This window comes from Panicum virgatum, chromosome 5N (assembly GCF_016808335.1).
Source record: "Panicum virgatum strain AP13 chromosome 5N, P.virgatum_v5, whole genome shotgun sequence".
NCBI lineage: Eukaryota > Viridiplantae > Streptophyta > Magnoliopsida > Poales > Poaceae > Panicum > Panicum virgatum.
In genome coordinates, this window is record NC_053149.1 from 48,226,638 (window position 1) to 48,240,721 (window position 14,084).

At 44.1% G+C, this 14,084-nt stretch overlaps 1 protein-coding gene and 1 long non-coding RNA gene across 2 annotated transcripts; one reads left to right on the plus strand and one right to left on the minus strand.

The window, feature by feature from the left end:
* Positions 1-8,662: 8,662 nt before the first annotated feature.
* Positions 8,663-12,993, plus strand: LOC120672695 (polygalacturonase At1g48100-like). Its single transcript, XM_039953224.1, has 7 exons — positions 8,663-9,513; positions 10,704-10,835; positions 11,002-11,178; positions 11,269-11,310; positions 11,395-11,602; positions 11,964-12,154; positions 12,372-12,993. The coding sequence occupies exons 1-7, from the start codon at positions 9,043-9,045 to the stop codon at positions 12,765-12,767; spliced, it is 1,617 nt and encodes a 538-aa protein (XP_039809158.1). The 5' UTR covers positions 8,663-9,042; the 3' UTR covers positions 12,768-12,993.
* On the minus strand, positions 9,511-11,531 carry LOC120672697. Its single transcript, XR_005674254.1, has 4 exons — positions 11,386-11,531; positions 11,250-11,305; positions 10,995-11,141; positions 9,511-9,701 (listed from the first exon to the last, which is right to left on the minus strand). It is a non-coding gene; the product is annotated as an uncharacterized LOC120672697 (long non-coding RNA).
* Positions 12,994-14,084: the final 1,091 nt, after the last annotated feature.

Here is a 14,084-nt window from a genome sequence, read left to right on the forward strand (position 1 = left end):
TGAATTGTCATTGCATGATTAAAGCACATATTAGCACAATTAATAAAAAAAATTAATGCAAATTGCCGAAGTTTTGTATCTACAATTATTATCGAAGTTTGTTCGGCCTCGGCTCCTCTTAAAATTTCTTTCTAGTTCCACCATTGCAACTAATTATCAGTTACTCCCTCGGTTCCAAACTATTAGCGTTTGAGCTTTTTCTACGTTATCCGTGCAACTTGGATCAATATGTCACCGTGGATCCTTGTGGAAAACGAAGGGGAAAAAAGGGCCATCTTTGGGATCGCGGCGAGATTCATGATCTCGTCAGCGTCATAAAGATCTTAACAGATGGACAGGTGAACCAACCACACGCTCTTGGATGTCTCATTCCACCCGAGCGCACTGTACGTGCCAATTCCGTGGGGTCGTTCTGCTGCCCGCTGGAAAAAGGGACAGCCAAGTTGCCAGGCCGGTCTCAAATTAATTCCCCCAATCGATTTCGTAATCCGCGGAGCATAACGAGATTGGAGTGCCACTGAACATGGAGCGTGACCCCGACTGCCGTGCCGAGGAAATGTTTAGTGTTGGAGCTGCTACAATCTGGCATGTCAACCGGGAAAGGTGTACGTATCAATCACAATCACAATCAGGTCTCGTTTCAAAAAGAAATCACGATCAGGTCAGTGTACGTGCACGAGCCGTGCGCGTGTGGAGTTAGATGAGCAGCTCCTGCCTACTCGAAACAACCGTGGAATGGGATGCTCGGTAGCCTTTGCGTGCTCGTACTGCTGGACGCGCGCGTTGTTTTCTCCAACCGCGGAGACACGAACCGGCCGCTGGCTTCTGGAATCCCGGGATGGCCGCGACTTCTCCCACCGCATCAGCACAAGCCAATGCGAGTTTTCCGTCCATCCCCAAGCGCGCTCGAGGGCCAGTGATGATGCATAGTAGTACGTATCAATCAAGGGGGTGTGCAGGCAGCGGCGCCCCCGCGCGTCACGTCCCTCCTGCCCCTACCGCCCGGCATGCGAAGCTGGCCGGCATGGCAGCTCGGGCCTCGGGGCTCGGTCCTGGGGCTCTGCCTGCGAGTAGTTGGAAGTTGGCACGGCGCCGCTTCAAACTCCCCGTTTACTACACACACAAAGTCAAATAGCTAGTAGCTCCGATGGCGCGCAACGCAAAGTCAAGCTCTGCGGCAGGCAGAGACAGGCGATGGCATTTTACTGCACCTCGATCTGCCGGCACACTCAAGGCCTTGTTTGATTTCCCTGCTAGGAAGTGTTAGAAAACTGACTGTTAATTACAGTGCTAAATAAAATCAGTTTATAAAACCAACTCCAAAACCCCTGCCCTAGAAACCCTAAAGAATCTAATGAGGTCTTTGACCACGTGATTAGAGGATGGTTACTGTAGTATTACTGTAGTCAACCATCGATTAATTATCATCATTAGATTCGTCGCGAAAAATTACGTTCATCTCTGAAGAGGTTTTACAAATGGACTTTATTTAGCCCGCCATACAGAAGAGATTCTCTCTCTTTTTTTTGAGATACTCTAACTAGGATTGTATTTCACATATAATGATCAAGGTCCAGAATAGCCTAGGCAAACCAAACAAGGCCCAGATTGATCGGCATTTCGGCATAGACAAAAGCCTGACATGAGTGCCTCTAGCCCACCAGCTAATTGCACCCGTTGTTTGATGGGTCAAGCCGGTAGGCCCTCGGTTGTGTATTCTTGGGTTGGGCTGACTAGCCCATCCCGGTTTTTAGGGCCAGCAGACATCTCTCACTTGGTCGGGCCGCGGCGCGTTGCAATCGAGAACGTGCGGCCAAGGAAACTAGGAAAGTGTGGTGGGCGGAAGCCAATTTCATGTCCTATAAAATCTCAGTGAGAGTGTCATCGACACAGTTACCAAAACTATAAATTAGATAATCGAGCTGAAAGAGTGTCATGATGATGACACTCTTTTCACATTGCATGACACTTTTCATCCTCTCTCTTCATAAAACCTTACCATATCAGCAATAATTCTCATGACACTGTTGTGACACACCCACTGAGACTGACCTAAAGGCATGTACAATCCTGTAGACAGCTGTCGTCTGTAACAGTCTAAAACACCATACACAGATAACAATAAAAATAGCTTGTACAATGAGATATCTGTGAGTCTATCTACGAGTTATTTAATACAAGTATGAACACATAACACTAGGTGATCAAATCTAAATGAATCTTTGTATGCACCACATGGCCACATCTCCAACTCCAAGATTGTATTGAGTACGCACCTGATGAGAATCCTCATCGCATCTGCCACCCATTTTTTATTTAAAAACAAGAAACGTCTCAAGTTAAGCTGATCGAGGTCACGCACACCCATCAATGGCACCGCACAAACACAGGCGTGCGGCAATACGGCCGAAACCAATGTGCCGAGACACCAGGACGTGGGAAGCGGATGCTGCGAACCGGACGGATCGAGCACCGAAGGGAGCTGCAGCTCGATCGCGCGCCGGCGGGCGGACGTGGTGGCCGGCGTGGACTGTGGGGGAGGGGATCGATCAATCGAGTTCACGAGCGTCCCTCCCCGAGGTTCACGAGCGCGCGCAACCGGACAGCGCGCTACCTAGCTAGGCGGAGGCTTTGCCTTGCCCCTGCTAGAACCCCCGCACCTTTTTTCCCCTAGTGACAACAACCCGCAGCAGCAGCCAGCAGCCAGCAGCCCACGGGGTCCAAAGCTGCCCTTCAATCTGGGAATTGTGAGGAGGATTGTTTGCAGGCTTGCAGTGCCCGTGGCTATGCCTGCAGATGAGAGAGCCTTTATTTGTGATACATGAACCGCTGCTGCCAGATTTGTGTTCTGTACTGTGCGTCGAGCAGTTGCTAATCGGTGAGGCGGTGGCTGACTGTGTGTGTGTAGCGAATAGCTAGTGTATCGACTATCGAGTGGGGCTACTCTGGCTACATACATGTCCTCTGCCCTCTGGTGTGGTGTAGTATATATGAATGTGTATGAGGACATCCGTGGTCATTATTGTCCTGTAGTGTGTGAAGACGCCGTGATCCAAACATAAGAGATAAGCATGGTGCTCATCACCTGCTCTTGGCAAGATAGCTACAGCACGCGATGGACAGATATGGCATGCTTTCACGTATGGTCCCAAAATATATATGAGATAGTAGATGTGTGTAGCAGGCAATGTCAACGTCTGAATTAAAATGGCTTTTATTCAATTTAGAATAGAAGATGGGACATTAATTACTTGTGTCTCTACTATCTACTCACGACCGTAGACAGCAGAGGGCTTCTTCAAACAAACAAACAAAAAACTTTCGAGTAAACAAAAGCGGCCATAGCATATATAGGTACATATATATCATCTCTCTTTAACTAACACCAATGCAACATCGGCAACACGTAAACATTCTCGCTAGGTACCAATCATCTCTGCTATTTCGCTCTGCCTCTGACAGCAAGGTTGATTGAGGGAGGGAGGAAAAAGAAGGAAAAAAAAGAGAGGGAAAAATAGCCACCTGTCTAGCGCGCGCCCAGCTAGAATTGCATGCTGCAGCGCTGTCAAAGCAAAGAACAACCAGCAGCACCCGCAAGAGAGAGAGAGAGAGAGAGAGAGAGAGAGAGAGAGAGAGAGAGAGAGAGAGAGAGAGAGAGAGAGAGAGAGAACAACCAGCTAGCAACAGAACGCGACGGCGCGCGCGTGCCGGCAAACTGACAAAGCGGCGAGGCCGTATACGTCGCCTTGTGATCCTTCCCAGGCATCATTAACTCGCATATAACTAGGAGTCACATGCTAAGCTAAAGCTGGTTTATTAATTACACACCCCCAAGCGAATAGCGATCTAAGGATCCAACCACCAGCCGGCCGGACAGACTACACTGATGATGGACACAGCGACGACGACGGAGCCGCATCTGCATGCATGTCGTGCCTGGTTGTATAGATTGTAGTTATCTCACGACCGCTGTCAGGTTGATCCAGTTGGAGGCCTGCATGCGCTCGTGAGCCCCTGCTGACAGGACAGCAGGAGTAGCTAGCCGCGTGGGTACGCACGAGTACAAGCGACTCGATCTTGCAGGCCGCTGCTGCCCGGGTCGTGCAGTTCATTATCAGTACTAGAATGGCCCCCACGGCTTTGCCGCTGCTCCGTATTCGGTATTGTAGTATTGTAGTTGATGCGAACTTTAACTATAATAAGTAGTAGTTTTTCTTTTTATGCAACATAATTAAGATAAATCTGTCGCTTGTTATTTTCGCATAGGTGACAGTCTGCTATTGCACTTGGTATATACATTGTGGGCATTCTATTATTGAGACGATATTGTTTAAGTGGTATATTATTTTGGATATCAAAATGGAGCTTGACATTTGTTGTTGTATTTATTGTGGTGAAAGAATGGGTAAAATAATTTATTAGGGAGGTGAACCACAAGTAGTTATAAACTAAATGTATTTGTGAAATCATATTGCAATTAATAGATGTGTTATTTTTCTAAGGAAGTAGCGGTTATATTTTAAAATATCCGCGCTATTCTGGAGCTGGAGGTATCACGAGAAGCCATAGACGAATGGTGGTACGATATTATATTTTTTTAGCAAAATAAGGTGTTATGTTGACGAATTACGAAAACAATTTGAATTTATAAAACATTGCTATATAGTAAGATGCAGATTTTGGAATTCTAGGCAACTCTTGTGTTGATCATTTTTTTATTTGAAGACGTTTTAGTGTCCAAATTGTAGGTGCAACGGGTCCCATGTACGCATTTGTGCAAACGAATTATGAGAGTGTTTTGAATTTTAAAAATTTACTCTATAATAAAGTTAGTTTTTGAATTTTGATGAAATTCTATGTTGAGTAACTTTTGATTCCACCGCGTTTTGGTGTTCAAATTGTACATAGAATGTTGCTCGTGAATAAAATAACAGATGAAACGGGTTGGGGTTTGATTTCATTAAAATATATGAGGGTTTTTCTAAGAAAACTCCTAAGAGAGGATCAGGATGGCACGTTAATTTTATGAAAACTTAAGGTTTTCTTTACAATTTTTTTTGAACCTGAACTGTTAGAATGAGAGTTGATTTTGAGAAAAATTGAGAATTATTTCGTAAACTTACCTAAGAGGGGAGGCCAGAACGTGGATTGTTTTTTTTTTCTAAAGTTCTAGATTTTTTTTTGCAAGATGGCTGGAAACCGTACTATTTAGGTTGTCCTCCCGGTCGATCCGACAGCGGGGAATTGCGCGTGACGTGACCACGCCCGATGGCATTCTTTTAGTACAAAAATCATGTTTGAGATTATGGCCTTGTTTAATTGCTCGTGTAAAATTGTAAAAATAGAATATTTGCACATTTGAAGTATTAAATATAAACTAATCATAAAACTAATTACAGAATCATACCATGTGTAAACTAATTACAGAAACATAGACGGCGAACTCGTCTGTAAACTACGACATGAATCTAATGAGCCCAATTAATCCATCATTAGAGTATGTGTACTATAGCAATTACTGTAACAATTTAGTGTCTAATCATAGTATAATTAGGCTCATTAGATTCGTCTCGCAATTTACTAGCAAACTATGTAATTTATTTTTTATTTCGTATAGATTTAATACCCCATACATGTAAGATTCTCTTTCGATGCGATAGATTTTGAATTTTGAATTTCGCAACTAAACCAGGCCTATACCCCCTGTTACGCCGGCCGCGTTACTACCTAGCTGTTGCCTCGAAGCAAAATGTTTGTATCCATCTGCCACCTTGAATTAATCTTCCGACGACATGTCGGTGTACTTGTTGTTGCCTTTCAGTTGCTGGGGCACGATGCCCATGTATTGCTAAACCTTCTGGCTGGGCGGGGATCGATCTCCGATTCCATCTCGTGAGTGATGAGCGCTGAACGGCGAACACGCACGCGGCCAATTCGTTGGTGGCATGCATGATGAAAATTAACTGAGTATTCAAGGTTCTTGTGATGAATAAACTCCGATCAGAACCTATCAGAACACTGGAGACCAATGCATTCGTAGCTAGCTGCGCGGACCGCGGAGCATGCATGCATGTGATGTACCGCAGGAAACGGAGCTAGAGGATGTGCTGGCGCAGAAAACGTACGTACGTGTCGGCCTCCGCGACCGTCTGCGCTGCACCTGCAGCTAGCGCTGGGAGCTGTGGCGCCGGTGTTCGTTCGGTCCCTGACCTCGACATGTACGTGGAGCAGGGCAGCAGCAGCGAGTTGGGTTACATGCCACCCCATAAATCCGTAAACACAAAAAAAACATCACATCGAATGTCAAAAAAAAACATCACATCGAATATTTTGACACATGTATGAAATACTAAATAAAGTCTATTTACAAAACTTTTTGCATAGATGGGCTGTAAATCGCGAGACGAATCTAATGAGCCTACTTAATCTATGATTTGCAACAGCGATGCTACAATACCATCCGCTAATTATTAATTAATCATAGATTAATTAGCATCATTAGATTCGTTTGGCGATTTACAACCCATCTGTGTAAAAAGTTTTGTAAATAGATTTTATTTAGTACTTCAAATTAATAATATTCTATCAATTTTTTTTTACAAAACATCTAAACACGGCCTTCCCCGTCTCCTACCGTCACAAGACATGCAAACCTCCGTATTGCCTCGGTTCTGCTCCAGCTAGCGTCCAACAAACCACATCGATGCGTAAAGAGGAAAAAAAAAACGTCACTCGAACAGACGAATTTGCCGTGTGCATTTTACGGTAGCAGCAGCCAGCCAGCAAGTAGATGTAGTAGGTCCTAGGAGGGGAGCCTGAAAAGCTCGCTACGATCTGAATCCGCCCTCGATCCTCGGCGCGGCGGCCGCGTCGTGCGAGCCGTGACCTACGGAGCCAGCTAGAGCCACCCCGATCCGGAAGGGCGGTGACGACGGCGCGGAACCACTGCACGGAGAGGTCGGTGGCCGGTTGCAGGCGGATGGATGGATGATTGGATGAGGAGTGGAGGACGCAGAGTCGCCGAGGGAGAGCGGTGGCTGTGCGCCTGTGCCTGCTGCCGCGCTTGGTTGCCTACCAAGCCTTTCGCGTGGCCGCGTGGGGGACCCGAACACGGCCCGGCCGGTTGCGGGCGGTTGGGGTCCGCCGGCGAGGTGCGGACAAGCGCGAGGCTTCCGCCCGTGACCGTTGCCATGTGACCCGGGGGAGAGCGCAGAGCACACACATGTACATGCGTGATGCCCTCCCATGGGCCACGACGGACGGACGGCCGGCACCCGCTCGTGGACGCTTGCTGGCTTCGGCAAGATCATCTGCCTCCGCCTGCCAGCGCCACCGGAGGACTGACGGGAACGCGTGCATGCGACACGCCGAGCGCGGCCCCCCGTGCAGCCTAGTATGACCGGCCGGCTTGCCGCATGCCGCCGGTGTTCCTCGCCGCACCACTGTCATTTCTAGCCACATACTCGTAACAAGACACCGCATTGCGAGAGAGTTTCTAGCTGACTTTGGTTAGATGGTTCCGACTGTATTCAACTTTCCGTAGGAGCGAATTTCAAGTTGAGACTAAAAAAATCCCCCGCGATGGATAGAGAAGTTAAGGTTCGAGAATTTTTCTCAATTGGAAAGTCGAAGTCGTTTCTTCTTAATAAAATATGTGGGGATGTTATACCCCGATCGAGTTATAAAATGGATTACCGAGGTCAGGAGGATGCTTTGCCGCTGTCGTCGCGTTGGTTGAAGTTTGCTTCGGGCGGATGCTTTGCCGCCGCGGTTGGTTGATCGGGTAGATGCTTTGCCACCTTTGTTATGTCGTAGGCCCTTACACTCTGGACGTTGTTGTTTCTGCTTGCAGGTTCAGTTGTAAGATTCTGACTAGATGTGTGCATGGGTCGTGCCATTTGTTATCTTCGTGTTACTTTGCGGTTGTTCGTGTTGTCATAGTATTTCCTCGTTTTTGTGTGTTTTTTCAGTATTTCTCTATTTTTAGTCTTTTTTTACTCTTGTATGGATCAAACTCTGTTTGGCCGCATAAAAAATGTGCTCAGACACGGTCGCGAAAATATGGATTACGGAGGTCATTCCAAGCCACACACACGGGCAGTTTGAGTGGCAGCGGCCACAAGCTCGGAGGAAGCTGAATTGAGCCTTGGCGAGTGAATGAATCGGTCACCCACTCACCCACGCGTGCCCCGCCTTTGGCTTCTGCAGCCAATTTGTGACCTGGCCCTGGCGGCACACTCATGGCTGTACAGTAGCTAGCGCAGCCATGGCACGATGGCAGAAGCGCAGTAATGCTCCTTAAATTGAAGAAAAGGGAGGGCACGATGACCTATCTTGGGATCAAATGTACGGAGAGTCGTGCATATATATTTTGGAACATGGGCACATGCCGAGGATGCCAGGACGAGGCAACACTCGCCAGGGTTGTCATGAGCTAGGCACCATCTCGGTGCAAGTTCTCTCAGTTTTGCCCCTAAACACCTCGCTCTCCAAAAAAATTCTGTGGATGCCTCATTCTAGACAAGTTCAGCTGCAGCCTGCAGGCGTGCTCTCCCTATCGCACACTAATTACACGCCATGTACATTAACAATGTACAATTATTCTTTAGCAATTGACCAAAACCAGAAGATTCTCCATTTTCACAAATCAATCCATATCGCCTAACCTTTAATGCCCTGTATTACTAGCAGTCAAAGACAAATCAATCCATATCCCCTAACCTTCAAACGCTACAAATGACTATAGTTGCGACGAAAAAGTAAAAAGGTGGCGCTACAACTTCACTGTGCAGATATAAGACTGAAGCATATGACAACCTTGCGTGCACGTGACTTGGGGGTCCCATTCCCCAATCATTTTCCATTTCATTTTCATCTAAAATCCTGACAACACGAGAACATGGCCGGCTCTGTGGTTTGCTATTTAAACCACCTCTCTTTCCCTCCGCACAGGCCTCTCGCTCTCTGCTCTCTATCTACTTACCCAGCACATACACAATCCAACCTTCACAGTCCACACAGCCAATAGATACAGACAGAAGGATGAAGCTGAGAGCAAAAGGCCTCGGCCTCCTGCTTCTCCTTGCCTTCCTTGCTCTTTGCTCCACCATTGATGTCAGCGAGGCAAGAAGAGGCAAGCATTGGAGGCCTAGGAGCTCACCAGGCTCCTCACAGCTGAAGAAAGGCGAAGGAAAGAAGAGTAGCTCCCACAGGCAACATGGCAACAACCGGCCAAGTCCGAAGCCTCCGGTCAGCTCAACACCAAGCCCTGGTGCTGGCAAAGGAAATCAGAATCCGTACCAGCCAAGTCCAACTCCGGATGCCCCTGTCAGCCCAAGTCCAAGCCCTGCCAACAGCAGTAGGCATCCGAGTCCCAAGCGGCCGACTCCAAGCTGTGGAAAGGGTCATCAACAGCCATTGCGGCCACCACTGCCACCACCTGCCTCACAGGGTGCAGTCTTCAACGTGGTTGATTTTGGAGCCAAGGGTGATGGAGTAACAGATGATACTAAGGTTGCCCGCTTCACCATCAAATGCTCTGTTTCAAACTAAATTTATAAAATTATCAAGCACCATGCGTTCTCTGAGTTGGAAATTCTCAATGCCAATTCCTTTTGTCCAGTTTGCCCTTCAAACGCTTTGTTTCAGACTCGCTTCCACATGACTTACATAAACTCCATGTTGATCACCTCCAGTGGAAACTGTCATACCATTGACATATTCAGATTAGAATTTATCATGCATATTTTTCTTATTGTCTACTGTTAGAAATGTGATTTTATTACAAATGCTTTTGGTAGCCCGAATTTATTTGCCAGAACAGCTGCAATCTATGGTGGTGTGCAGTTCAATGTTGCCTATGAACATGGTACCAGTTTACTCTCACCACCAAACATTTCTAGTGCAGAGCCCGAGAGAGTTGTCGCAAGCGCCATATTTTTTTCTGGAGTCTTTTTTTCGCATGTCTGCATGTGTTGCCAACAATTTGATTTGTTCACTACTTTGGCTTATTCTTTCCTTCTCACATGATTGTTGCATCTAATGCAGAACAGACGCATTTACACATCTAGCTGGTCAAGCTTTTTTATTTATACAGTCATGTAAGAGAACAAAGGTTACACCAAAAGAAGTCAGGATCCACAACACGAGAACCTTTTCCACAGCTCTTGCAACACTTTTCTATGTGCCAAGGAAACAAACAAAAAATTATTCCCCAGGCTTTATAGATATATAATATAGCAAACTCTCTTTGGCATTAACTAGTCCTTTTTTTTTTGCAATAACACACGGCATGAATCAATAGTAACATTTTTCATGTTCTTATTAAAAAGCAAAAAAAAAAACTCATGGGAAATTTGTAGCGAATTTGCAAGAGACTAAACCTCATCTAAAAATATTTTGAGATGCATTGTGGTATGGTTTGAAAGCTTTATCAATTATATTGACTTCTTTTATATTTTCACTAAAAAGAACCTAGTTTTTTTTCAAATTCTTTTTTAGTGGTCATAAATTGCTTCTCATTCCAGCACAGCAGCCGAAACAATAAGATGCACAGTGCAACTGCTGACTATCTATCTTAGGGAGACTAGGTGTTACAGAATGTGTTTTACCCCTTGCTTATTTGATTTTGTGATGCTAGATTCCAGAGGACTGTCTTTTCGGTAGAAGCTAGAGCTAATAATTGTGTGTGCATTTGCATACAGGCTTTTGAAGGAGCCTGGGCTGCTGCCTGCAAGCAGGGGGCATCTACAGTTCTCGTACCACCAGAACTAGAGTTCCTTGTTGGGCCAATTTCGTTCTCTGGGCCTTACTGCAAACCAAACATTGTTTTCCAGGTAAATTATGCTCTTAGTCCCAAATTAGATATAAAAACACTTTCCCAATAACTTTCATTGCCCAAACTGATAAAAAAAGATAGGGCAGGACTGTATTTTGTCTAATTTGATAATGTAAGAATAAGTGCAACGAATAATTCTGTTTCATGTTGTACTTACTTTGCAGCTGGAAGGAACAATCCTAGCTCCAACCAGTGCTAAAGCCTGGGGTTCTGGCTTGCTCCAGTGGCTTGAGTTCACCAAACTAAATGGAATAGTAATTCAAGGCAGTGGCATCATAAATGGCAGAGGGCAACAATGGTGGACCTACTCAGACCCAGAGGATGAGGATGATGATGACACTGTAAGAACTAGCCACCAAGTGCATGATTGTCAATAAATTAATCGAATGAAAAGTTGGTTGTGTTTGTTTACCTTGGATACTTTCCTGCAGTACGATGTGGAGCTCGATAGAATGCCACAGATTAAACCTACAGTAAGAATATCAATTATCTTTCTGGCATTATTATCACGTACAGAAACAAAGTTATGATAAATCAGATTTTGTAACCTGATGCAGGCATTGAGGTTTTATGGTAGTTTCAACATCTTAGTAGCTGGCATCACTATTGTCAACAGCTCACAGTGCCATCTTAAGTTTGACAACTGTCAAGGAGTGATGGTCCACGATGTGACTATATCCTCCCCTGAGAACAGTCTCAACACTGACGGAATACACCTGCAGAACTCCAAAGATGTCAGCATTCATCATACAAACATGGCTTGCGGTAATTCCTTGTTTCATCCAAAGTCAAGAGGCATCTAGGCTATATTCATTAACCTCAAAAGTTTTGTTTTGCCAAGCTTTAGCAAGAAGAAGAAATTTTCAACACAAGACAATTCATATGTTCTAAATATATGAGACCTTATCTACAAACTTGTAACCTAAAAAGAATTACCTAGGGTTAACTGAAAGCTTGCACCTCAGTTCTGTAACTCCAGTACAGTCTGCATGTCAAAGGACAGGTTTCAGAGTTAAGGGTACACTGAAAAACTGTTGTAAAGGGTACTTGAAACATCCAGCCACCTTTCACAGTAAATCCAAAGTAGTATAACATCAACGTGGCCAATTTGTCTTATTCAATGCAGGTGACGATTGTATCTCCATCCAGACAGGATGCAGCAACATAAATATACACAACGTGAATTGTGGACCAGGCCATGGAATCAGCATAGGTGGACTGGGACGGGACAACACAAAAGCATGTGTGTCAAATGTTACAGTAAGAGATGTCAACATGTTCAGAACCATGAATGGTGTCAGGATCAAGACCTGGCAGGTAAGCCTGGGCACATACATACAAAAAAAATCCTAGTTCAACAGCAGACACATGACAACCTGACAAAAGAAAAACTAAAAAGAAAAAAGAAAAGTAATCTTTTGATAGCTATACAAGCAACAACCTTGGAAGGTTCCAAGAAGAAAAAAATGATGACGCCAAGCAAAACAATAATACTTATACTCAGCTAAATAAATTGAACTTTCGTTTCTTGCAGGGTGGTGTAGGATTGGTTCAAGACATAAGGTTCTCAAATATACAAGTCTCAGAAGTTCAAACACCTATTATTATAGATCAGTTTTATTGTGACAAAAGCACTTGCAGAAATCAAACATCAGCAGTGGCAGTATCAGGGGTCCAGTATGAGAACATCAGAGGAACATTTACAATCAAACCTGTCCACTTTGCATGCAGTGACAGCTTACCTTGTTCAGGGATCTCCCTTACCGGTGTGCAACTCAGACCAGTGCAAGTACCCCACTACCATCTGAACAACCCATTCTGCTGGCAGGCTTTTGGGGAACTCTACACCCCGACTGTCCCTCCCATAGCTTGCTTGCAGATTGGAAAACCTGCTGGGAACAACTTGCAGACATATAACGATATATGTTGATACACTATAAGTGCCTCGTCTGTTGATTGGTGCTTACCATGAGTGGTCGTTGTGATACATCCGACCCCTTTGCACCATTGCTTGGTTATGTGCATATATACAGTTATTTTGATGCCATTTATTAGAACTTTTAACATACATATAATCATTTGAATGGTTATACAGCAAGAGTATGTACTTGAGTTTTCCAAATATGAGTAAACATGATGACCAAGATTGTCTTCTTTATTAGGTGTAAATAGAGCTACAGCAAAGGGTTCGAAGGAAATTGGTGAATACATAACCTGGATAATCAAAATAATGCCTAGAGATCGATAGCTAAGGATATATAAAATTTAATAGCTTACCAACGAAATTTAAGGGGAAAATTACATTGACTAAATATAAAAAGGAAATGGATGTACAAGGACACTAGAAAATGGTTAGAAAAATGAGGAATTGTAATATAGTCAGTTTCTAGATGACAAATGCCACCTGTTAATTGCAATATGAGTATATGACAGTAGACATAACACTTGGGGGATACCAATGGGTTCAGCTGCAATTATTTTGAAAAATGGGGGCAACAAGTGTTCCAAGATATCAAAGTAGTTGCATAATAATGCACAGAAAAGGATGATAGATTAACCAAAATTATTAATTATAATGCACAGAAAGAGGATGGTAGATTATCTAAATTAATAACTAATCAAAAGAACATGGCATGCAAAAGTGCCAATTTATAAGTCGGATACATGTAACATGCCTATGGATAAATATTGTATTTATGTGTTTCTAGAACCTTAGCCAAACAAGAGAACAAAACAGTGTAAATGTAGGAAATATGTAATATGGGAATAACAGGTCGTGTAACTAGCTTCGCCAAATCTTTCACACATAATGAGGAAAAAGGAAACTGAAACAGGATCTAGAACTGTCAAAGATATGATCCAGTACAAAAGATGGAGTATGTAGTTCTTTGCCTTTCTTTTTTTTTTTAAAAAAAAAGATTACAACTAGGCATGTTATGTGTCGCCAACTTCAAAGCAAAAGTATGAATTGATGGAGAATTTTTCTTCTACCATACTCTTAATGTCCATTAACTGAGGTATAAATGTTAGTTTCACAAGAAGATTGATTCCGGGATCCTAGAAAACTTCTTTGATGCTAGAATAATTCTGGGATGCTAACAATGTTGCTTTTGTGCCATACTCAACAATATTTTTTTTCTTCTACCATAATCTTCAGTCCATTAAAACTTAAGCTATCAATCAATATTTAAAACAAAGAATCATATCTATTTGAGTACATACTATTTTCCCCACTCTGGATGCAAAG

What these genes read in the sequence shown, in the direction of transcription:
- LOC120672695 (XM_039953224.1), top strand. Translation starts at nt 9,043, where the DNA reads ATGAAGCTGAGAGCAAAAGGCCTCGGCCTCCTGCTTCTCCTTGCCTTC. An exon ending in TCATACAAACATGGCTTGCG is followed by an intron (nt 11,603 to 11,963) that starts GTAATTCCTTGT and finishes TATTCAATGCAG; the next exon opens with GTGACGATTGTATCTCCATC. An exon ending in TCAGGATCAAGACCTGGCAG is followed by an intron (nt 12,155 to 12,371) that starts GTAAGCCTGGGC and finishes CGTTTCTTGCAG; the next exon opens with GGTGGTGTAGGATTGGTTCA.